This window comes from Calidris pugnax, unplaced genomic scaffold (assembly GCF_001431845.1).
Source record: "Calidris pugnax isolate Ruff unplaced genomic scaffold, ASM143184v1 scaffold8, whole genome shotgun sequence".
Classification (NCBI taxonomy): Eukaryota; Metazoa; Chordata; class Aves; order Charadriiformes; family Scolopacidae; genus Calidris; species Calidris pugnax.
Window position 1 is genome coordinate 19,511,114 of NW_015090830.1, and position 25,939 is coordinate 19,537,052.

Below are 25,939 nucleotides of genomic sequence, written 5' to 3' on the forward strand. Positions count from 1 at the left end.
AAAGAATATAATAAACTTTTAACTATTTTTTGTTAACTGAAACTATTTAGTGAGCCCATTACACAACTATATTTCAGGCTAATACTTATATGTAACCACAGCACTTTGTCATCACTGCAATTAGTCACCAAAACTCACCCTTTCTTCACTTCTCCGGTGCCGTCTGTAGAGTGGAAACACTACAAACCGAGCGAGGGGAGCACTTCCAACATGCCTAGTGAAAGCTTGCACTCACAATAAAATACACACGGGCGAGATGGAAATGCAGTTATACGTGAACGGGGGCTCCCTAACGTGCCTGCAAATAAAATCACTTTGTATAAATAGCCATGGGAGATGACTAGGCTAATAAATAAAAAAAAAAAAAAAAATCAGGAAAGAAAAAGGGGACAAATGTTTTTTCCCAGGTGTTCAGTCTGCTCGAGCTTGGAACAACTTCTGTAAACAAAGAGGAGGTGACGGGCACATTACCTGCATTCCCGTGTGTCCCAGTTACTCCTGCACCAGTTGCATTTTCCAGTTGATATCCAAGTGTATGTATATAGTTTGTCTTTGTATAGGAGTGAGTGTGGTGGCTGTCAATCATGTGCTCTTCCAGTATTGTAATTTAACAGATTATGGCTGTATGAAAACGATGTAAATAACTAGAAGAAAATTAAACTGGATCTCTATGTACTAGTTTTTGTACATACTGAAACTGCATGGTATTTAAATTATTGTTTGTCTCTGATGTATGCAGTTTCTTAAAAAAAATTCATTTAAAAAAAAAAAGCATTCCTGCGCTTGTGTATTTTATCACCCTCCGTCCCAGTGACTGATGGCCTACCTGAGGGCTGCAGTGGAGGACACCAGCCCTCCTGCTGCCAGCCAGCTCAGCACAGCAGTCACCACTGTGTGCTGTGGTGACACTGTGGTGACACCGTGCGTGCCCATGGGAGCAAAGCAGAGGAGCAAGGCTTACCTGAGGAGATGGATGGGATGGTGTTGGCTCCATGAGCTGGTTCAGCGAAGGTGAGTAAAGGAGGGTGACTGGTACCTCAGCTGCTGAAGTTGTACCCAACACCAGGACAATAAAGAACAAAGCCAAGTCTGCACTAGACACACACCCAAAACCCACCTCTCACCACAAAGTTGTCAGTACAGGGAACGCTTGGTGAAGTGCCTACTGCCAGAGCCAGCGTGCAGCATTTGCCAACTCTGCTTTCCTTTCCCTGTTCACAACTCTTTGTCCAATGGGATGCACACAGAGGTTTCCAAATTCTGCTCCTTTCCATTGCCAATATGGAGACACACCATGACCAAAAACGTGGTACTAGGGTTTTTTTGTTTGTTTCCATTTGTGTAAATTTTCACTGACCTTACAATCCCTGTTTCTGTCTGTCCAGCAAGTTTGTAGCTAAGCACTGAGGTCTGGATAAATAAATAAAGTAAAAACCAAACAATTAGTTTTGACTAAAGAGCCCCTTTGCCCACAACTAGCTATGGCTTCTATGACAGCATTATATAGTGGCACCTTTTTTTTCTTTTAGGTTTTAACTGAAGCATTTCATAAAACTGGTCTAAGGAAAGAGAGGTGTGTCTTTGGCAAAGTCCATGTAATTACTAGCAATCGAATTGCAATCTAATGCCATCTTTAGGCAGGAAACAAAGAGGAGGGCTGACAAAAAGAAAATCAATTCTCCATTAAACAAGCAGCCCCCGGTGACCAGCTCAGCACTAGCATTTGTGCTGTCTTTACCAATGGCTTCAAACCACTTCAGAAAAACCTTAGGACAGCAAACCCAGAGGACACCCAGCAGTCACTCTCTTAAAACATTCCCCAGTAATGGGACATAAGATACACCAATTTATGCTTTAACATCCATTTGATGAATTTTACATACAAGGATACATTAACCCTGAGAGGTAGAAGACCAACATACCTGTTTAGCAACCAGTTTAGAATGTAAAGCAAGATTCATACATAAGATCCAGGTGCACACATATGCTCAAAAGCTGCTCTTCAGCCCAAAATAATGGCTAGTAGGCATCTACATATTTTTTTTCAGGGGTGGGGGGGATGGAAGGAAGAGGGAAACCTGCTGAGGCTACTGAGCAAACCCTACAAAGGCACTGGAAGCCAGAGAGGAGTGTGGCAGAGCCCCCACTGAGCAGTGTGTAGGCAACACCACCCCCTGCCCACACCATCACGCATTGCCTACAAATTGTACAAAATAGCTCACCAAATTCTGCCCAGAGTGGCAGAATGAACGAAACCTTGGCTTTTTGGTAAATTTACAGCGTGTGGTCGGGAGCTCTGGCGTTCAGAAAGACATCACCTTCAATCAAAGCTGTCCCATGGAGTGACGGAAGTTGATCTCCACACAAACCTGCTCTGTATCAATCACTGCTACTTTATCAGCCTCTGCATTTCAGCCACTTTTGTCTCCATATTCGCCTGCTTTTCTTTCCATGCTCTCAGGCCCCCTACTACAGTTAAAAATCACTTAACGTCTTTCAAGCATCATACTCTGACATCTGCCATTACTTTTCTTATCTGACCTTTCCATCACATTTGGATGTCAGCTGGAAAAGAACGTGGGAGAGCACAGACGTGGCATTGCTCTAAATCTCTCTGGAGAGAAAGTACTGCTTGAGGGGAGAGCTGGACCAAATTAAGCTCATTTTTGTTTGTTTGCAAAGGCCATGAAGATATTTGGTGTGGGGGGGGGAGGCTTGAGGGGAAAGCTTTCACTCTCCACAGTGAATGCTTCAGTGTTGTTCCTATTGTCTCCAGGAAAAACAGAAAGGAAAAAAAACCCCAAACAACCAACAAACATACGCAACAGCTAGTTCTATATCAACAAACAAGCACACAGCAAGCAGTTACATACTTTGCCAGTCAAGGAGAAATAATGGAAAGAAAAGACAAAATATCTAATTTTCAAGCTTTTTGAGAAAAAAATGACCAACAGCTGACTTGTTACCGCACTCTTCCTGCAATAACATGGGGCTAACAAAAGAAAACTTACCCAGGGGTTTCAGGCTCAACTATGTGCGATTTCAAACCAATCCGTGGAAGGAACTAGTAGTCCCTAGTAGATAAATGACCACACTTGGACTGCCCACTGAAAAGTGCCCAGTTGGACACTACAAATATTACAGTGTTTAAATTCAAGAGGTCAAAGAGCAACTGTTGGCCACATGTGCCAAACTCCAGACTGATTACAGTTCCTGGAACCACAGACCAAGGCTTCCCAAGTGGTGGATTCTGGTCTAGGCTGGGACTTCCAAGGTGTCTTGCCTCAACGTCACCACGATCACCACATGCTGGGGACAGTGAAAGCTCACATTTTGCTGTTTTGCTCTCCTGGGAAATAGGCCTTTGAGCTAAAGCATTATGTACAACTGAGCAGACATCACCAAAAATTAACTGAGCGTTAAGTTAGCCAGTTTCATACTTGCAGTCTTCTGGGAATTCAGGAAGTTTTTCTGCATAAACTGTATCCCTCATAAACCCACAGTGAAAGCTTGGAAATGGATCCATTAAGATGCACACAAATGTCTCTTACCAGATCGGTGAAGGAAGCACGGTGCTAAACCACTATCTAGTCTCTAGAGAACTCCCCTCCTTCAGCACAGCCCAGAATAAATAATGCACTCTGTTAACAAAACATTCCTGTTCTTTCTTTCAATGTGAAACTGAAAAAGCTGCACGCAAACTTCAGCTGACATTAAAGTGGAACAGCATTTGAGGATGAATTCCACATACAATGAAACGTTTAAGTAAAATTCCTGTTGCTCATGTGGAAAAATGAAGATTTTCACTGAGGGTGACCAAGCACTGGCACAGGTTGCTCAGAGAGGTTGTGGAGTCTCCCTCCTTGGAGACATTCAAAAGCCGCATGGACATGGTCTTGGGCAACTGGCTGTAGGTGGCCCTGCTTGAACAAGGGGGCTGGTTGGACCAGATGATCTCCAGAAGTCCCTGCCAATCTCAACCAGCCTGTGATTCTGTGACAGTAGATCTGTGTCTCTCATCTGTGCAGCTCCAGGGCCTGCCTATTAATGGAGAAAGGCCTTTTTTAATTAAAAACTAAACAAAAAAACCCCCCATTTGGAGCCTTCAGTCAAGTAGTGACTGGAGGAACACTCACTGGCAAGACTGGAAGCAATTACACTAAACTGGCACGTCTAATCCTGATGCAGTGCATCTCTCTTCACAGAATATGAGTTATTGATTCCCTTCCAGGACTGAAAGTGCTAAACACCTTCAGTGACATCAGGGCATGGTTTTTTTAATGATTAAGTAATCTGCAGTGTAAAGGCCTGAATAATGCATGTGTAACTTTGGGGGGGCTTGTAAATAAGCTGTGCAGCCTGAGGGAAAAACGTTCAAATGGGTAATCTCTCAGACTGTACCTGTGGCCATTATTTGAAGAACTTATGCCCTGCCTGTTACAGAATGCAGGGCTGTTATTCACACAACGTATGTGCTCTTTCCTATCCATGTTGCCCAGCCTACACTAGGAAAACAAGCTCCTGTCTGAAGGGAACTAAACGGATTACACTCCAATGCAGACACAGCAATGGCTCTCAAAGCAGACACAAGCTTTTTATGAACTGGGTAAACTCAAGGCGTTTCAGGAACACTAACAGCAGCATCTCACAACACAGCAGAGAGAATCTACCACGGCTTCCAGGTGTAACCTGAACTGAGCTCCATGCTTCCCCAGCTCATGTGTAGAAGGTAAGCCTCATCTAGTTTAAAAGCACAAGTGCAGTTTCTAAAGCATTTCAAGCCTGCACTACACTGCGTGCAAGCTAACACACTCTTTCAAGTGCTATGAGCATACCTGGCACTTGGCAGACTAAGCACCAGTTTGAGTCAAATAACAGCTAAGCAACACATGTTTATATACAATTCCCTGGTCTATGCAAGATGTAGAAATAAAATTCTACACATTTACAAGAAAAAGATTAGTTCTCCAGCAAATCTCTATCTATGGCTAATCACCCTAATTTTACTTACATCATGAATTACACTTCTGTATTAAATTTATTTTGAAATCTAACCCAAGCAAGACTCAAATTACAACTACTTTAATCCAAGCATTCAACAGAGTCATTATTTATTACTGGCCTGTAAGTCTGAATTATATTGACTCGCCCCACTGATTTTCTCCATATCTACCCAAAATTGCATTTTAGGATAGGATAGATCCACCTTTCTAAAGCATCTTCCCTGAAGAACGAAGGAGGAGGTACAGCCATAGAGAGCTGGCTGACAGATCAAAAGGAGACTTTTAAGACAGTTTAGAAAAGCACATCACCCCTGGTCACTGTGATGTCCTCTTCCTCAATGTGATGCCTCTTCCAGAACATTTACCATATTAAGAGAGTACATTTACATTTCTAGCAAAGGCATGCTTGTTCACCAAAGAGTTCCAGCAGACTAACATTTAGCAAATTCACATTAAAACCACCTCCAAGTAGTAATTAGTTATATCAAGTATAAACTGGCATACAAAAACATTTTTAAATTACGAAAGTCTATTTACCTTGCTTCAAGAGTTAGAAGTCTGTTCCCAAAGACAGCAGACTGTGCAATCAGAATACTGTAGGTGGCTGGCCAAGAAACACTCTGGACACGATCACCCTGCCACTAGGTATTTCATTCCACCTGTATTTATTGAAAAATAGTTACATATTGATCACTATGCTATGAGCTGCTGTAATAGCATCTGTACATAGAAGAGGTAATGAAGAACATGGCACTGGGATGGAAGAAGAGTGGTGAAAATGTCTTTTCAAATGTCTCTTTATTTTCCCAGGCTGTCACAAGCGAAGGGAGTTCTCAGACTGAGTGTGCTGGAGTCCCACAGTGTGTGCGCCAGAGATCGACAGCTTTGCTGACAATAGCGTCAGTGTTATCTTGAGGAATCTACGAAAGATCAGGGCAACATGCCTTGTCAGAGTACTTTATTTGCACTGTTTTGTTTAAAATAAATATTTCAATTCCTACACACATCATACTACCTCCAGGTTTTGGACAAAAAGTTTTTATTTACAAAATGGTAAGATGACCACCCAGGCATCTCACACTTCACACATCCCTACCCTGACATCAGGCAGAATTTATACTGACCATCCATGGCCACAAACTTATCTGATCTAACCAACCTGCATTACACTGAGATCCTACAACCCTGCTGTGACGCTTATTACTAATCATAAAAGGAAAGTTCAGGAGCAGATTCATGATCTCACTTTCATATCCACAAAAAACATACCTTGAGTCTATAGAGTCACACTCGGGCGAGGAGCAAAAAAGGGTGAGAAACCATCCCTGTAAGGAGCTTCCAGAAAAATGAAGCTAATCTCATCTGCACTTACTTTCACAGAAAAACCCTTTATTATCACAAGAAACATTGTCAAATCTTTACAAACATAGGTAACACACTCCCCAAAGCCTAAAAATCATTTAATTCTATGAAAGCCTTACCTCCTGATAGCAGAAAAATATCATTCTCTCTTCACCTTGGTACTACTACACTATTCTTGGTGAGCAATGTAATAGTATCTTATAGAATGTTTGCAATAGGCAAACTAAGGCTGAAACACATTTTTATAAACCATAAAAGGTAATGCAAAGCACAACAGAGTACTTACATTTTCCAAAAACTGTGTGATTTTTTCTGCAGTATTCAGTGCTATTATCTTCATTTTAAAGGTTAATAATATCTCCAGAGCAACAAAAACAAGAATCTTGCAGGACCCACTAATAACTTTGTCCCAAACTCTAAGAAAAAAAAAAAAGAAAAGGAATCACTAAACATTACTGTAGTGCTTATCTGCTTATTTATCTGCTAAAACAGTCATTGTACAATCACTTTTTTCCAGATTAGTTTTCTGGATAACAGCAACCTATTGAATTATTCAGTTGAGGGTAAATAAAAGGTATTTTATCCACTCCTAAATCTGTACAGGGGAGAGTGGTGGCAAGCAGTAATGTATTGATATGGCATGGTCTTGTTTAGAAATTGAACTGTTTACAAGCTCAGATACTAAAAGCAAATCTTAATAGCCTGAACTGTGACAACTATTCTACAGTATATAGTAAAGGTGAGAATTTTTCCTAGTGCAAAAAAGGAAACAAACTTAATTAGCATGCCTAATAAAGACACTCTTCAAACAGTTAAGTAGCTGAGAATTCAAAAGGATGTAATACTGATGTACTACATCTCAAGAAGCTAAGTATTCCAGGTCATTGCCATATGAAATACAAATATGACATATCAGCAGGATATAATCCATGATGTCCATGAAAGTGGACGCAAGGAACAACTATTAAGTCTTTCAATCCACCCCACTGTGCACAGACTCTCTCAGAATTACCTAAGCACTCCTGCCACTTGTATGAAACTGGACCTGGACCTCACATTTTTAATGAAATCTGAAGGGCAGGCCTCCAAACGCTGCAAGTACTTTAGCAACAAACTTGGATGAAAATTAAAATGGATCCACACTACTAAAATAGCCTAAAACAATTTGAGATCAACTCCTAAAGCCTGTAACAATTTGAAATCATCCTTCAGCCAGCAGCTCTCTCAGGCCCAACTCAACAGACTTGGGATGAAAGATTATCCAAAACCAGTGTGAAACCATCTGTCAGATGGCAGCCTATATGGGCTCGCATTATTTTTAGTTCTTGAAATTTAAGAGCTGTGTCAGAAAAACTTTCTGAGGATTATTGTTCTTGCTCCTTCTGAGCACTTGTTAAAAGTGGTTCTCCTTCCAAATAAAAACGTGGGGGTCAGAGATCACATACTGTCCTCCATAATATCCGAATACAATGACACTTAACTGGAAAACATCTTCTGCACCCCCCCTATAAACTTGGATCTATGGGTATACTTCTTCCAAAGACAATTCAATTTTAATATGACCTTCTCTCTCAGAAGAACGTGTCCTCCAGCCTGGAGTGCCAGGAGAACACAATACAAGCACAACATGAACTTTGACAGCTGAATTACAGAGTAGGTATCACACCTTGAAACAAGAAGGAGTTAAGAACTAAAGAGCCATGAAGAGAATGAAAGGCCTGGAGCATCTCTCCTATGAGAAGAGGCCAAGAGACCTGTGACCAAACCTGAAGAAGAAAAGGCCCAAGGGGGAACCCATCAATCTCCATAAATACTGGAAGGGAGGGTGCAAAAAGGGTGGAGGTAGGCTCTTTCCAGTGGTATCCAGTGATGGTACCAGAGGCAATGAGCACAAACTGGAACACAGGAGGTTCCCTCTGAACATCAGGAAACACTTTTTCACTATGAGGCTGACTGAGTACTGGCACAGGTTGCGCAGGGGGGTGGTGGGGTCTCCCTTCTTGAAGACATTTAAAAGCTGCATGGACATGGTCCTGGGCAACCAGCTCTTGGTGGCCCTGTTTAAGCAGGGGGTTTGGTGGGACCAACTGACCTTCAGAAGTCCCTGCCAATCCCAACCTTTCTGTAATTCTTTGTGAAAACTTTATAACTCATGATGTGGAATGGCTGCTGCTTATTTCTCATCAGTTTCTTAATATTCTATTCAGATAACTCTCTTCATGTTATTTTCACAACCTCTCCATTCATAAAAAAAGTTAGACTAGAATTTAACTTATAATGAAGAAACGAGGAAAAGAATATGTAAAATCCTCAGGACTATTCTTACAAAAGGAGGAAACAAAAAAACCCAACACATGGACAGATGGGAAAAAAGGCACTGCCAATTTCTTTCTCCTTTGCAATTTAATTCCCTGTCTCACTATGATTAAAAATGAATACAATTCCCATATGTGTAGGAACAACAAATAATCCAAGATTAAAATCTTACTGTGGTTCAAGCATCCCAGGAGAAATGATCACTGTAAATATCACACTGATGTTGAAGTCAGGTCCAGAAGATTTAAGCAAGGCTATGAGAAAACTGAGACCACATTCCTGTTCCACACTGTACAGGTCATCCCTGTTTACTTCTAATATATTTTCCTTCACAAACATATCTTTTTAGAACCCAAGAACAGCTCCCCATGTGTTTCATGGGCATCTGAACTGTAATTACGAATGACAATACAGAGAGTAGCAGACCTCAGAAACAGGAAAGAATTTTTAAAGTTCATATTAAAGCTCATGTTAATTTGAATACAAACTTACTAATCTGAAAATAAAATACCCAGCCCTCTCGCTATTTTGCTCCCAAGTCTCCTGACTTCAGTTTCCATAATTACATTACAGTAGGTTACATTTCATGCTCAGAAAACACTCTAATGTTTTCCTGCATTATTTAGTCTGATTCCAGAACAAATGCTTTAACAATGGCAAAACAGATGCGGTATCTAAATTACCAGTGCCTAACAAAATTTGGAAGGGGGTGCAGAGCAAAGTGGATGAGATGTCAGCACTAATCAGCTGTGTCTGCTGCAGTATTTTTCCCCTTAACGTTTCCAGCTATTGTTACTCTCAGTGCAACTCCACCAGAGACAGCAACAGGGGAATGACTGTGTGACCCTGTGAAAAACAGAGCAGTGGTCAGCACCTTGTCTGTACCAGCAGAGCCAGGAATAGCAACATAAACTGTGTTTACTTAGAATGGAAAAAACCTACAGCAGTTTCAAGGAAACACCTATTTTGATGATTCTATTCTAATATAGTGCCCTCTATACATTGTATCTCTACTGATGATAAGTATTCTACTTCCACTTTTTAAATAACAGCAAACATTTAAGATCAAGCATACTGTCAGAGATTACAACTTTTTACTCGTGTTTTTTTGTATTCCTAAAGACGGGAAAATTAGAACAGAAATGTCACGCAACTGTGCCTATAGCCCTACTCAGGAATGTTGAAAAAGAAAGTACACACAGAATTCATTATGGTTTTTGGGACTATCAGCCTCTGTGAAATAGAACAGTATTCAGTTAACCATGGGAGCACTCTTGTAGGTATTTCTTCAACAGTGAAATAATAGTAATACCCACAAGGAAAAATAAAAAGAAACAGGACGGTATGAAGGTAAAGAGCATGCCAAGGATTATGCAAATAAAGCCATTCACTTTTTCACTGAGCTTTTTCTGTAGACAAGATACGACTTACTCTGTGTGTGCATGTGTGTGAAGGCATGGCATTCTCAAGGCAATTTCTCAGGTTCCTCAACCACTACAGTGCAGCAGCACCCAAAAAGCATCACAGCATTGCTGCACTCTCTTTTTCTGAAATATTATCATTCATCTCACAGCTTTTTCCACTAGGATGCAGGGTAAGCACATTCAAACTTATTCCTTGGTTCTGGTCCTCCAGTCATCCAGGCCAGAGATGTTTAAAGAGAACCAACACTTGCTCCTCTGGCTGCATTTCTGAGTGTCCTTCCAATGGTTACCGGGCATGGAGGGACATGATGAGGCTCACACAAGTCTCAATCTGATGTCATGCCATGAGCTCATGCCCATCTGTTTCCAGAGCTGGGAAGCAGCTCAATTATTTAGACAAAGGCAAACAGACTAAGTTTCTCTATAGTATTAGCCCACTTGCACATTCTTATGCTCTCCCACAACACAGTAAATTTAACCATTTTTTGTATTTTAGCTGTCTCTAACAAATGACTTGTATTTTTACAATTAGATGTAATTTGTGCAGGACACGGAGATCACAGATGTAAAACTACAGAAGCCATATATCAATACATGAGGCAGTGCCAGTTTGAAAGGCAGTCATAAGATTTCAGAACTACCAAATGCTTTGCCACAAACAAGTTACCAGAGGCTAATAACCTAACACCACCCCCTCAGCTATTACAGCCCTGCTAATGCCAAGTCTTCAGTGCAGAATACAAACAACGTGAGTCAGGGGCACGATACGTGATTGGCAACATTAGGCCATAAAAAATGCTTGGCTTATTCACAATTATATCTGCAGAGCTGCACTACTTCTGTTGTAGCTGGATCATCTGGGGTGACAGTGCTGGAATAAACTGGCAGCCAAAGTGCCATTTTGCCTGTAGAGCTGAAGCCATAAACAGGACACTGAGCTTTAACAGCAGGGCTCTCCAGCTGGGGGCCCAGGCAGCACCATTGGAAAGCTCTCCACGCACGGGGCAAGATGTGCTGCTGCAGGGATCGAGCAAATAGGGCAACTGGGAGTATAAAACCAAAGATGTGATCCAGTTCTCTCACTGTTTCAGAGACAAGTAAGCCTTTCTGCCCCTCTCGAGCCTGTGCTACAGGCTGGTTCATGCTCCAGGAAGCACTCTGTCTATATTCCAGGTGGGATACAAAAGCCCTGAGGATACAGTGCCTCCGAAATGGCTGGTCTGCTCCTCTCTTATACCAGTGTGGCACCGTTAAGAAGTTTCTTAAGAAGCTTGTCATATATCAAGTGTATTAGGGCAGGCAAAGACACTGCATAAGCTCAAAGGAAAAGTTTCTGCATGACACTTTAAATATAATAAATTTTACCTATGGTATAACTAAATAAATTTTAGTTAATAAATAAAACAAATTTTACCTATCGTATAACTAAGAGAAGCATGCTATAAAACAGTATATATACTGAATGATAATGCCTGTCAGGAGTGAAGCTGGTATTATGCAACTCCATCTCACCGTTATTGGATAAAATTTCTGCATAGCATATACAAGTCTTGTGCACCTTAAATAAAAAACCATGAAATTTAGATTTAGCTGCCTGGCAGAGAAGACTACAGTTTATAGAAAGCAAGCGAACTCTCCAAGAAATACAGTACTATATCATAAGTTAAATTAAATCACAAAAGACTGAGCTCAGATCATCTCTCACTTCGACAGAAAAGTAAAACTCACAGGAGAATTGGAGACCTGTTTTCAATTCTCAGCAGTTCCAACACTGCCATTTGGATACATTTCAGATAAGCATTCGGGCTTCTAGATTCTAATCCAAACCGAATCTCCAAGCATTAATTAAGTTCATCTGTCACATGCTACGCATGAAGTATGTTATTTCCTTAGCAAATGAGGCCATTATGATTACAACTGAATAATTCAGAAACCTAAACTGGCAAGAAAAAGTGCACTTGTATCATGTTCCCACAAGAACTGTTGGGAAATGGGATCACTGTGCCATCAGAAGTACCAACACTGAAATTCGCTTTTACTCCAGAGTGACACAAAAAAAAAACCCCAGTATTTTGATCAAAAAAAAAAAAAAAAAAAAAAAAATCTCTAATTGTCCATCAATTGCTTTTGATTTTAAAAAAAAAAAAAAAAAAAAAAAAAGTATTTAAAAAATTTCAGGTCATCAAAATATTCTATTTTGGTAGCATACAACAGTATATGAGAATGCTAGAGAGTAGAGTAACGAGACAAAATATTTTATATAAATGCACTGATTCAAAATTGTAGAAGTTTGGAACTAAAGATTCTGACAAGATGAAATATGAAAATCAAAATTCTTCATCTAGATTTTTTCTTTCACACTATCAAGATGACATATCTCCATAAAATGTTCAATTTTCAACAGAAATTTAAAAACAACCCTGAATCTTCCAAGGGCAAAATTGTTCTGATGCAAATTCCTCTTTCAGCTCTAGTTCTCAGACATAAGATGTAGCAGAAAAATTAAATCACATAAGCTCTAAATAAAAATATCTCCTAGAAGGCAGAGAAAGCAAAGGCTATTTCAGATCACAGAAGCCTACAGAAAAAAAAAGGTAAGTCCCAGGTACAGCAGCCACTTCTACTGACAAACTGCATTAAGTTTCACACAGAGGAAGCACAATGAAAGAAGGTCAATCATTATCTGCTGAAAGTAACCTACAAATGCAAATGTGAAATGGAGATGCAGGCAAACCACAAGTGTTCAATTGCTTTTAAGGATGTAACAATTTCATACGTGCTGACATAATTTATGTAGCCATAAAAGTAGTTAAAGTTTTACCCACCACACCATACACAACCACGACAGAGAGATTAATATTTTGGAGCCTTGTGCATGCTTAATGAGAAGAACTTGCCATGTAACAATTAACAAACTGCACACAGCGTTAACAACTAAAGATCTACCACCAAATCTTTGCATTTTGGTTCAAAAAATTGTTTTCTCAGAGATATTCCTTGCCACCAGTAGAACACACACAACCTCAAAGATCACTACCACAAGACTGAAAAGCACAATTTCTAATCTTACAGCTTGTTTCCTAAAACCCCCTTACATTCCTAAGGGCAAATAAAACATTTTTAAGAACAACTGTTTCCCACTTTCCTTCATGAAACGTGAAGTCCTAAAGAAGCAAGCAAGACTGCATTCACTATTCAGATTATGATAAACTTTACTACCACAAAGCACTGTCTACAGAGCATTTTACAAAGTGCCCTGTTTCCACACTAGGTTCCTGTACTAGTGTCCTGGTTTCAGCTGAGATAGAGCTAATTTTCTTTCCCCTGACGGCTGTGAAAGGAATGTCAGTAATACATATTGGTTTAGTTGTTTCTAGGTGATGTTTATACTTCTCAAGGACTCTTTTCAGCTTCCCATAAAAGCTGAGAAGGAGCCTAGATAGAACAGTGGAGTGGCCAATGGAGTATTTCGTACTGTAGATGTCATGCTTGGCTATGGGGGGGCAGGAATTCGCAATCACTGCTTGGGATGGTGCCAACTCACCAGGTGGTGAGGCTGACTTGTGTCATTATTAATATTATTTTTTTCCTTTTCTGTTATTCTTCTATTAAACAGTCTTTATTTCAACCCATGACGTTTTCCCCTTTCCCTTTCCCCTCCTCTTCTCCCTGCCCTTCTGGAGGGAAGGAGGAGAACTGCGCAAGTGGCTGCGTGGTCCTAGTTGCTGGCTGGGGTTAAACCATGACAACTAGCCACTGAATTCCTGGAGGTGCTGGAGTAAAACTTGCCTGGCCCATGTTATTTCTCCAAGTTTTAAGGTGGCTGAAAACAAAACCATTATTTTCTTTGTGCCATCTCCTACTCAGCTATTAACAACTCCTTTTAAAGCAGAAAGCATATGCTTTTCTACATCAAGATTGCATTTTCCGCTTTCCATGAGTTCTCAGCACAATTAGAGAAATTATACAAGCTTTACTTCAAAGGCCCTTTAGTGAAGTGCCATACACAAGAGTTTTCTCCCTTTAAAAGCTGGACAGCCTATTTTCAGCCACAGAATCTTGATATAACGCACTAATTCTGTAATACTCAACCTGCCCTAGTACTTTTAACAATAAACATACCCAAAGTCTTTTTCATCAAATGATAACACAGTATTATAATCACTCCCTAAGTGAGGATGTTGGTTAAAAAGCCTGAAAACTGACTACCATTCACCTATCTATCACTAAGAGGGGATCTGGATTTTCACTTCCTAGGAGGCATTAAGCGTCTAACAGAATCAGCTGCTGTATTTAACTCCATCCTTTTTTAATTTCAATGTGAGAAATGATCACATAGATATTATCTTGCATCAGTAACAACTGGAATCAAATCAAATTTTATCATTTCCAAGTCAACAATAAAGTTAACTCCATAATCTTACAGATAAAGTAAGGAAAGCTCTTTGCCAGCTAGTTATGACAAAAATCACTATGTAACTACAAAGGAAAAAAAAGAGAACTTGCCTCTGTAAACTGGACTCAGGTAAACAGCCTGCAAAACACTTTTTAAACCAAAGGTCGTAAGGGAGCTTGCTCATTGCAGCACATGTTTTCAGATGCATTAGAAGTCTGCTATCTTCAATGTTCAAATACTGCTCCAGAACTTTTGGCTGAGAAAGGAATTGGAAAATTTTAAAGGACTATGGAGGGCACTCTGATGTGAGTTAACACACACTGTAAGACAAGAAGTGTCTTAAAAATTTTAAAACTTTCAAATAAAACAACATGTTGAAATAAAGAACTTTCATTACTTTAACTACAAACATGATGTTCCAAATACAAGTGTTGCTGATTTCTGCTATTAGCTAATTAAGTGCTTTACTAAACAAACAACCCCTGGTTCCTTAAATTGCTGACCACTAGCATAACTTCCAAAATATGCAGTATTCCCTAAAGCAAGGAGGTGTTTGAGAGCTTAAGGCAATGCAGAGATTAAACCTGCACTAATTACTGCTACCTTCACAAGTAAAATGGAGTTTCGTTCACCTCAAACCTAATCGCCTTAGCCAACATAAAAAAAAAAAAAATCTACACACAATGCACACAATGCAGCAAAACCCAGAAAATCATTTCTGAGAAGAAATCCCTGTGCAATATATTAAAAGCTGGACATTGATTTCTTGCTTGAAAATCCAAAGTAATTTGAAATGCCAATAGAACAGCATAAGATAGAGCTAAAAAATGAGTAATTATTTTTTTTTTAATTCTAATGTAACACAACATACATTTTCATAATTTCAGTCTTTGTCATAATTAGGTAAACAGCTAATGACTTCAGCTGTCAAAGGACAAAAAGACTTCCTTTGTCCATATTCTAATATCCAGATTCCTGGTACAATATTCACATTACAAGGAAAATTTAGGCAGGTAGACACTTGGCATTCCCTATCTAATGAGAACAAATACTTTCTTTAAAAGCTCTCCTCTGTCCTTCAAAAAGAATTACAGAAATGTATCACTTACAGCAACAGGAGGTAGGTTTAAAAAGTATTTCTTACTTTGAAAAGAGTAACAAAGGACATGCATAATCTTTTGCAACAAATTTTCATTCTGCGATTGTTAGTGCACCAGAAGTCAGACACTTTCACCTCAGTGGATATTGTTAACTAAGAGGTTTCTTATCTTTTAAGACTATTTGAAGAATTAAAAAAGCGTTTGTATAATGAAGCAAATTTTATAAGCATGCATTTTCTTTACAATCGAATTTTATAAACCAGTGATAGAAATTCAAAAATAATATTCTATGAGAGCATTTAAATTATCAGTGCCAAAAGAACTCTATACCACTTTTTATTATAACCTAATTTGTAACATATTGCTTTTCTGAAGATGTAGTACCCTGCTCCATTTATAAAGCAAAACAATTGTGTTTTGTCTATCACCCAATGAGCAGAGTATGGATAGCAGAGTTGCAACCTAAAAGGTAGCAGACGTACATCAACACATTCTTAACTTTGTGACATCTTTAATTGTTTAAAATAAATAAAATTGTGACCAATTTGTGAGAAATATAACTCAACTAAATAAAATGTAAGCTTTAGCTAACCTAAAAAGAAAATAAAATGCAATTGAAAACTGCCATGTAGGAACCAAAAAAAACTTTCTAATGTTATGTTAGACAAAGTGTCCTACAAGACAGTACATATACAATGCAAAAAGTCAGAATCCGAGGGTGTCACCTCTGACACTCCAGTTGTCTCCATATATTAGTGCTTTCCATGACTTCCTCCTCTCTCCTGTATAGCTCTCCTCACCAAAAAAAAAAAAAAAAAAAGTTTTTTTCCAGTTGTGTGCAATCATTTCAGTACAACACCACAATTAAAATGCTCTGTGGGAAGTACCTTTTCCAAGATTTGTTTACTATTGAAGTAGTTTATGGTTTTAATATGGAATAGAAAAAAAAAAAAAAAAAAAGGTTTTTTTCCTTACCAGTTGTTGCAATGAATCTTTGTGCTTGCTGTTCAGCTGATTCACAAAGCAACTGACAAGCCAATAGCATTCTATAGGATCCTCCACCATCTCCTCCATTGCTTTAGCAATAGCAAGAAACACTTCATCTTCAGGTTCCTGGAAAACAAAGTCAAAAAAGTGAACTACACAAAAGTACTGGACTATCTGATTTAACTTATTCTTATATTCCTTTTCCCTGCTATTTGGGAAAAGAAAAGGCAATCAACATCCACAAAGAACTATTCTGACATTCATAAATAAAACATTGGGCAGCAATTGCATTATAGTGACAGATACCTATTAAAGCAGAACAAATAAGACTTGTCTTGCCTTTAAAACATACAACAGGAGTTTAGAATAACTGATTCAAAGTTCTCAAATGAGATATTAAATCCTAAAACAGTAGCAATAATCCTACTTCTATGCCCCACACTTTCATACTGCACAGCAGCAGAATTTTTAATCCTACTCCTTGCTAAGGCCAAACAGCCCCTTCAAACACCTTTGTCATGAAAAAAATAATGCTGTACACCAACCTTCAAGATACAGAAAATCATGTGGTTTGAGATAAACATATTCCTAGATACAAAAGGTGACGAGTATGTTATTCCCCACAATACATGACCAGAAGCATGTTGATGGGCACGCCATCATTTTTTCTCCAGAGGACAGACTTTCCTAACAGAAGTATCAGCATGCCTAAACCACAGTTAATGGTATGACCACACACCGTGTAGATGGAGGTGAGCTAACTCTAAACCAACTAGACCTCATGCCAACAGCCAGCTCAGGAAGTCTCTAAACTGGGAAGATGCACAAGGTAGGGTTCTATAGCTGTCCTGTTTCTTTGTCTTCCTTACAGAGGTAGTACTGACTACGTTATGAGGCAGGGTAACAAGCCAGATATGTGTCCACAGTCTGATCTACTGTAACCATCAGCAGCAGTCAGCTATAGTATCACAGGCTTTTGCACAGCCTACAACTCATGCAAAACACATGGGCAGTCTAAATACTACCAGGATATGCCTCTGCTGCATTGACTGCTGCAACACACACCATATCTCTACTTAAACTCTCTGCTTTCAGATGCACAAAACGTACAAATCAGGAAAGTCTGCTAAATGACATTTCAAAATATTTGGACCAATGCAACATCATCTTTATACTCTTTCTGCCTCCACAATAGAACATGTGTGTTACCACCAAGCAATAACCTCTTACAAGTTTAAGGGGACAGCAACTGCACAGAAAACTGGCTGGCATGAAAAGAGAGCAAATGCTTTCTGCAGCAAAACAAACACAAGTTACAGGACTAGTAGCTGTGGATCTGCTAAACACCATCTCTATTAAATCCCATCATGGTAGTGAGAGCAGCTAGTGCTCTGGGATGCACTGCAAAACACCTGCTCAGAAAGCAATACTGCTCTAGAAGGAATGAATTTTCAGTCCAAAATATGACTGGATTTTCCATGTTAACTTCGTTTAACTTTTTTTTTTAACTTTTTTTAAGTTCTCACGCCAAATTTTATTATTACAGATGAAAAATAACAAGGTAAGCTGAGCTAGAGTGAATACAGACAAATTAACTTTAAATACAGGATAAAAATCCACTTCAGAAAGTCCCATGACTCATTTCATCATCTCCTCTTTCATAGAGGCTTATACCCAAGGTCCACACATTGTTTTTATCAACACACTATGGACTTACCATCAAGACACAGACTCGTTTACCCATATGTGAGTACATTGTAAACTACAGTATACACATATTACCTGACAGAAGCCTGGATCAGTTCAGACTAACAGAAAAAGGAGGTCAATACATTAAAGCCTAGATTTAAAAACAAGTAATTTAAATATATGATGTAATTTGCAATGAACAGCTGCTTGCACTGGCTCTGAATTATGCTTGTTCCAGGTCATTTAAGAATCTATGAGCTCCAATAAGATTATGTCATTTTCATTTCAGTGCTATAAAGAAACTGAAGTGTACCAGACTACAAAAGGCTTGAAGCCTAGCAGGGAAAATACACAAAAGAGATTTGAAGGCATAAAAATCTTACATAAGTACTTAGGGGAAGAGAAAGAGAAAAGCACTTTGACTAAAATTCCTTATTTTATACTGTACTACTTTTTTTTTTTCCATTCACCTTCCTTTGTCTATTTATGTGCATTTGTGGGGCTACTTGCAGTTCAGTTTCTCACAGGCTTATAGTTTGAACTTAAATAAAATACTGTATTTAAAGACTGTTAAAATGATAACTAACCAATGGAAAAGCCACGTTTCGAGGCAATTTTCCTGATTCCAGCTGATGTATGCGGAGGAAAATATCAACCTGTGGGGTAGAATCATTAATAAAACGAATTACACGAAGAGCATGGTGTATATCCCAGTACTGCTCCTTCCGGTACTTCATCACCAAAGCATGAGATTCATGGTGAGGAGGAATAATTCCTAAAACAAAACATAAATAAAAAAAAATAAAAAAAAAACCACCACAGAAAAAAAAAATATATAAGCAACTCTAGAGAGAAAAAACAGGGCACTCAAACTCCCTTTCCAAGAGATCTGGCTAAATTCAACTTCTATGACAACTCCAGCCTACAGAAACGTAGAACCTGGCACTAAGTTTGTTTATAAACTTGGTCAAAGAATACAGAGCGAAAACTCTACAAAATTCAAAGTCAATGGACCAACAAAGCACCTTAGCATTATATTTATAAAAACAAATTTCCTATGTTAACTGAACATAGGCAAAATCTAGTTTTAGACTACAGTTTCTTAAGTTCTTTTACAAGGTTTTCAGGAAATGAATGCTAACTCTTTTGTACACCACATCAGCGTGCTCATTAGAAACATCACTGTTGGGATAGACTGAAAATAATTTAATTGGTTTACTCTCCCTCTCCAACAAGCTTTCTCTATTTTCAAATTGTGAATCTTACTTGTTACTTGTTTATACCTACCTGTAGCTTTTAATACAGTACTAGTTACATATTTATACCTAGCTTCCATTTATTTCAAAAACAAAGTGGATGCAGAATGGGTTTTATATAAATTAGCTGTTAATATTCTCAAATTCTACACTTTTGAGATGACCAGAGAATACATATATGCAATTAACTAATGCAAAGATACTGTACATTCCAGTATTATTTAATCTACTGCTAGATCTCTGCTGGGAAATTCTTTACTCACTGTAATATAGACATTAATCCTCTCTAAAACAACATTCAGAAGCAAAATTAATCACCTATGTTGAATCAGTTACAGATTAAAATTTAAGAATACCACCCAAATACTTCGTCAGGTAACATTTGTTACTTTCTTAGCACAACACAAATATTTTTCTATTTTCCTAGGAGGAAAAAAAAAGGGGGAAAAAAAGGTATGTAAGTAGAGAGGCAAAGAAAATTAAACTGTTTATGATCTCCAGAAGAGATGCTCAACATTTCACTCAATCCTGCCCCTCAATCAAGACTCTATCTTGCCATGCACTGATGTTCACAACAAAACTGTCACAGGCTTCAACAGAAATAAGATCTTACATACACCCAAGCAAAAAAAATCCACTTCTGTATCACTAGTGGAGCAGAATTTTTCCCATTGTAGAAACCCATGAGTACAACATATTCCTCAAAACTCAGTTCTGAAACAGGCTACCTGCTGCTTTCATCTCTCATTGAAAGAAAAAAGTATTTCTGCCAAATGTTAAAAAATGAAATGGCTGAGTTTTAGTAACAAGCGTAACAGACAGAAAATTATCTTTTATTTTCCAACTGCAAACCTGTCTGCATTTCAAAAGCTGGGACAGAGCAAGACTTTTCACATTATGCAAAAAGAGTCAACATCATGATTTTGTATGTACACACTGCCAACTGCTTTCCTCAAACACAGAAGACTACCTTAGGCAGACAGAAAAGAAGCTCCAACAACACAGGGATGTCTAGAAACCATCATGAGTCCCACCTGAACAAGAAGTTGACAGAGACATCACTGACACACCACACAACCTGGGACAGCATCAAGCCTTGGCATGTGCCCAAGATAATTCTGCTGACAGGACAGTATCCCTTTTGCTAAACTATTAACATTATCTAGAGGAGATGTAACACCTCCCACCAGAAATGGATTGGGCTGTTGTTCCAGACATTTAGGGAGAGAGATTGCATTGCCCTTCTGAATACCAGCTTTTTCAACGAGTGTCAGCACTGAGATGCAGCATAAGAAAAGTCCTTGTACCTCTGCTCACCCAAGGAGTATACAGAATGACAGAATGAGTACTTAAAATAAATCACTTCGGGTTTAAAATACAAATCCTTTAAAAAATCAATATAATTTTCTATACAGTTAACTCAGAAGGTGTTTTGTGTTACCATATGATTCACAAATTATCCTAAAACAGCCAAAGACAGACCACTGGCTCTGCAGTGAGGTGCAAGTTTGCCAAGCAACCACACTTTGCTATTATAATTTTGGCTGAAGGATCTTGTACTGAGTAAATTGTCCAAACCTCCTACACTATACTTCCTACTACTAATGTTTTAAAAGATGCTGACTATCTCACCAGAGCCCAGGGTACAAGAATCTATTTCAACCTAAAATTAGTACTCTTAAGAGCAGAGGCTTTTATCAAACAGGATTACCCGGTTAGTTCAATGATCAATGGCAAGAACGTCAAGTTTTATAATTAGATCTCACACATTCTGCACACTGTTCATTTGCTACCTCTTCCAAAGAAAGGCTTACAAACCCAAATAATAAGGAATACGAAGCCATGACTTTTAACTCGTAGAAAATGCAAAGAAAAAAAAAAATTTAAAGGATTCCTTAAAACTCAGCTAAAACTTTCTAATACATTATTTTCAACTCCAGACACTGTAGTGGAACATGGACACCAAGAAGGGAAACAGAAGACATTTACCTGAACACTATTCAAGATCATGGCACAGCCTAAGATAAACAAACATCCTAAACCAGAAAAGAACTGTTCTGTAAAACACTCCTTCTGAGGTAGGAGTCGCCAGTCTTCCTGACTGAATCACATGCCAAAATCTTCATATAAGAGAGATATATGAGATCTGTATTGCATATTCTGGAGAGCCAAAGGACAAAGAAGCAGAGTAGCTCACAGACAGCAAAGCCCAGCAGCTTCCAAACCAGCCTGCAGACTGATGCTGCTGCTCTCTCCCTGACAAAAAAACATTTTGGATATTAGCACCCTTCTTGCCAGCACAGCCCTGGTAACGCAAAACTGAGCAAGGGAGCCACACTCAGGCTTTTCAGAAGTGGCACAATGCTCCACCACCAATACTATGGTAAATCACATTTCTCTTCCAAAGATTCAGTCAGATAATGTACCTTCACACTCAATCTGGCAGTGTTTACACGCAGCAACTCTCCAGGGAAACTCTCCAGACACCCTGTAAGGGTCAGAACTTCTGGACCTTCCACAGCCCCTCCTGTCTACAAGTGACACGACCTTGCATCTAGTAAACCCAACATACTTGACCAGTTACTGCAAAGCCATTAGTACTTTTGAATCTGTCATCTAACACACTTCAGTAAAATTGAATCTACTCATGGAGGGCTTTTTGTGACTTCTGGGGATACCATAATTTGCCTCTGGCCTCATGACTTCTTTAATGGCAAACACAATTTAAAGTCAGAAGTAAAACCAGAAGTCAAGATTTTATAGAACACAAAAATTCTCTTTAGAATAAACATCTTTTACATACCTTAACCCTTTTTTTCAAGGTTTACTTGAACTTAATTGTCTGCTATTTTAGGACAGAACTAAGTATCTTATCAGGCATCAGTGACTTATAACAATCCACCTTTCAAATCCATTTTATAAATTTACTTGAATAATGTTACAAAGTTAAATATAGAAATACATTATTATAGATACACTTAGCAAAAGTTCTCAAAACCTATGCACAGAATATTGCTTTATAATTGCTGTTATGCATCCTAGATGGATACAAAAATAGGCTAAAACTGTATCAGTAGACAAGGTAGTACAGAATAATCCATGTCATTAACTCTCTAAAGGAAAAAAAAAGCAAACCAGAAAAAATACATCTTCCTACATACTCATTTCTACAGGAGATCACAGATGTTACATTTCATACCTAAAAGTACTTTCCACACCAGTATACGATACATGGATGGGAGAGGAAACCTCTGACTAAATGTGCAAAGCTTTTCAATATCTGTAGAGAAATAAAGAGGGAGGGAAAAACAAGGTAAATTTAAATATAATTATAAATAGGTTTGAGACTCAAACCTACCAAAGTATGACCAATCCTTAGCTGCAGATCAAAATCTTCACTTTCATCATATATTATCAACAAATGCTTTCATTGCTTCAATTATGAACAGAATTTACCCTATAAACTGCAACAATTTTGAAAAATATACACATTGGTTTGACTTACAATAAACTACCCTTGGTTTCACCAGGAAGAAACTGTACTATTTTACAGACATTTTGTAAATTGCATGGCTATGTCAAAACAATTAAGGGCTTTGTTAAAGGGACAACATATATCTTTCTTTTCTGTTAGGGATGAGGCACTCCTCAGGGACCAACAGCAATAACAATCATTTTGAGGTTAGATGGAATTAACAGCATGAGATGATGTATTTTCAGATTAAAACTGCTTTCATTAAAAAATTTAGTTTCTTGGGTATTGAGAATGAGGGAAGAAAAGAAAGATAAACCAGCAAGCAGACAATAGTTTTAATAGTTTTAAAAATCAGATTTTCAGATCTTTGAAACACAAAGGACTGCTAGTAATAACTGAGAGATTAATGGTAAAAGATGCAAAATTTAAGTCAGTACTAAGCACAGCAGGTAAACATTTTCTATTATTCCTTCCCCAGCCCCAAATCACCAAAGTAATAGAGGAAACAGTGAAATCAACTTGCCCAACCGGTCATCTTTTAACAGAATTTCCAGTGACTTCTTTTCTTCAACTCCACGAAATCCCACTTTTTCATAATACACTGAGCGGAAGTTTCTCTGAGAGTCGTCAGCCATGACTGATTCCTTCTGGAGAAACAGTAATTCCCCTTAAGACTTACACGAGTACATTCCTATTGTGTTAAGGTCAAGTACTGATGACAGTTGACTGCCAATGTCTCTATAGTATTAATAAACCCTACAAAACATGAAAATCTCCAATATGTTTTCATCATATGCTCAGTCATAAAAATAACTGAACTGAAACAAGGTCTAAAGATATCAAATTTCTAAACAAAACAGAGGGATTTAAAAATTTTTTGTCATTGCCATAGTAAATTATCCTACTTTTCCAAAAGTTTCAAAAAAAATATGCTGGAGATACACGTGGTCTTTTATGTGATATTTCAAATCAATATAAAAAATACAGTTAAGAGACAGACAAAATTTTATCTACAGAAACCATAATCAAGAACAACTGTTACCCAAATAAGTAAAATCATCGGGTTTCATACTCACCGGACAAGGACAAGCCGATGTTGGCTTCAGTAGCACAGAGGTGACAGGAAAGAATAAGGCTAGGTGTGTAGGTTTGTTCTTAAATTGCAGATTTTAATTAAATGTTCACGTTATCAGGTGCTGTAACAGCCACAGGCTTGAGCTTGTGATTCCAGTACTAAAAAGAAATAAATGTCTCATCCCTATAGTGGAAACAATGGTAAATTGCAGTGAGTACTCTGTGTTTTATGACAAATATAATTGACAATTCAGTTCAACCTTCTAAATATCAAATCTCTCTCTGCATGCTTGCAAATATGAGAAAGTTCTGTTTTGCAACTCAAAAGACTAAAAACAATCTTAACTTCTGTTCCCAGTGACAGCAGCAAAATTTGGAGAAAAAATAATCTGAGTGAGAAGTAATGGGTGAATTATGCGCTGAAACGCTTTTCCAGTTAAATTCTTCTTTTCCTTGCTAAACCAAAGTACACATCAGGAGCAAAGCATTTGCAGATATAAACAAAGGCCACAATTTTATAAAGAATGCACATATTTAAATTTGTATATCCACCAGGCCTATTTGCATTTCAAATTAAGTACATTTTTAGTGCTTTATAGCATCAGGGCCAAGACCAAACAGAAAAGCATAAACCAGCAAAGGACTGAATTAATGCTTTATGAGACAGATCAAATACTATCTCAAAACCAGAGAAAAAAGTATTTATATTACTTGCAAGACATTCCAGTTGTGCACTATTCCTATAATGACGACTGATGTTCACTGTATCGTGCACTTAAGGGTCCAATGATCAGAGTGTTTACCTCATAGATTGCAGCCATGTCTTAAAGCAGACTTATGATGCTACAAACACCCCAACTGCATTCAAAATATGTGAAATTTTTAAAATCTGAATTTAATATGGGTTATTTAGAAAACATTTAGCCCATGCCACATATGGGAAGCCGACAGTAGAGTCACAGAACAGAACAATACACACTACTTGAAAAACAACGTTGTGATCTGCAAGAAATGAACATGATTTTAATAAACTATCACTAAACCAGTAGTACATTTTATTCACTCAGCAGGAAAACAGAGGAACACTGTTTCCTCCCTCTAAATTTAGGATATATATTTTCATGTTAAGCAAACAACCCATGTTCTAATCTTTACACCTATCATCAATAAACTGGAAAAAGGGAGGAAAACCGCTTCCTTGCCAGTTCATTGGAGGTGTTTTGTACAAAAGAGTACCATTAACTCACCCTGCCTGCAAAGATTAATGCGGTTTTGGCCTTAATAGCACTTCTCAACGTTATTATTAACATTTCACGCCAGGTGATTTTAATAGCAGCAATTAAACACAGAGGGAGCGAAGGGCCAGCGGGGACGCCGGCCCCCTCCTGCCCAGCCACCGGCGGCCCCCCCCCTTCCACAGGCCCAGCCAGGCCGCGGGCTCAGGCCGGAGGGCACCGCCGGCCCCCCCTCACCCCCGCCCGGCCCGGACAGCGGCCTTGGCCGCCGCTCCGGGATTTGGGGCTGCGATACCCGGTTCTCGTTATATCTCCACACGGTAACACGGACGCGTTTGGGCACAGGACCGCTTACACACACACACAGACACAGAGACACCCCTCCGCTAATCACACCCCCAAACCGACGGCCGGCCACCCACCCCCTCCCTGAGGGCCAGGCGGGGGCGGAGACGGGGCACCGGGCCGATGGCGGAGGGCCAGCGGCGGAGAGACGCGGAGGGGGGGGGGGGACGGCCGCGTCACTCGCCACCCCGGGCAGGGTAGGGGCTCGGGTAACGGGGATGAGAGCGGGGCCGGTGACAGACACCCCCCCCCCACCCTGAGAGGGGAACCCCCCCAT

General features: G+C 39.0%; 1 protein-coding gene across 5 annotated transcripts; it reads right to left on the minus strand.

The window, feature by feature from the left end:
• Nucleotides 1-5,636: 5,636 nt before the first annotated feature.
• TBC1D7 (TBC1 domain family member 7) lies at nucleotides 5,637-25,379 on the minus strand. Of its 5 annotated transcripts, none has more exons than XM_014940909.1 (9): nucleotides 25,330-25,379; nucleotides 24,085-24,266; nucleotides 23,532-23,652; nucleotides 22,733-22,813; nucleotides 18,865-19,052; nucleotides 16,577-16,714; nucleotides 14,612-14,757; nucleotides 6,652-6,781; nucleotides 5,637-5,923 (listed from the first exon to the last, which is right to left on the minus strand). In XM_014940909.1, exons 3-9 carry the CDS (start codon nucleotides 23,641-23,643, stop codon nucleotides 5,837-5,839), a joined length of 882 nt encoding a protein of 293 aa, XP_014796395.1. In that variant the 5' UTR covers nucleotides 23,644-23,652; nucleotides 24,085-24,266; nucleotides 25,330-25,379; the 3' UTR covers nucleotides 5,637-5,836. The 5 variants fall into 5 exon arrangements, with proteins under 5 accessions (XP_014796395.1, XP_014796397.1, XP_014796396.1 ...); XM_014940911.1 differs by having other exon boundaries at nucleotides 23,537-23,652; nucleotides 25,330-25,354; XM_014940910.1 differs by having other exon boundaries at nucleotides 23,537-23,655; nucleotides 25,330-25,354.
• Between the last annotated feature and the right edge of the window lie 560 nt (nucleotides 25,380-25,939).

Excerpts from the sequence above, each read along its gene's own strand:
- TBC1D7 (XM_014940909.1), bottom strand. The coding sequence starts at position 23,643 with ATGGCTGACGACTCTCAGAGAAACTTCCGCTCAGTGTATTATGAAAAA. Across the intron at positions 19,053-22,732 it reads GGTGTGGAAAGTACTTTTAG|GAATTATTCCTCCTCACCAT; the intron begins GTATGAAATGTA and ends GTTTTGTTTTAG. Across the intron at positions 16,715-18,864 it reads GAAACGTGGCTTTTCCATTG|GAACCTGAAGATGAAGTGTT; the intron begins GTTAGTTATCAT and ends TTTGTTTTCCAG.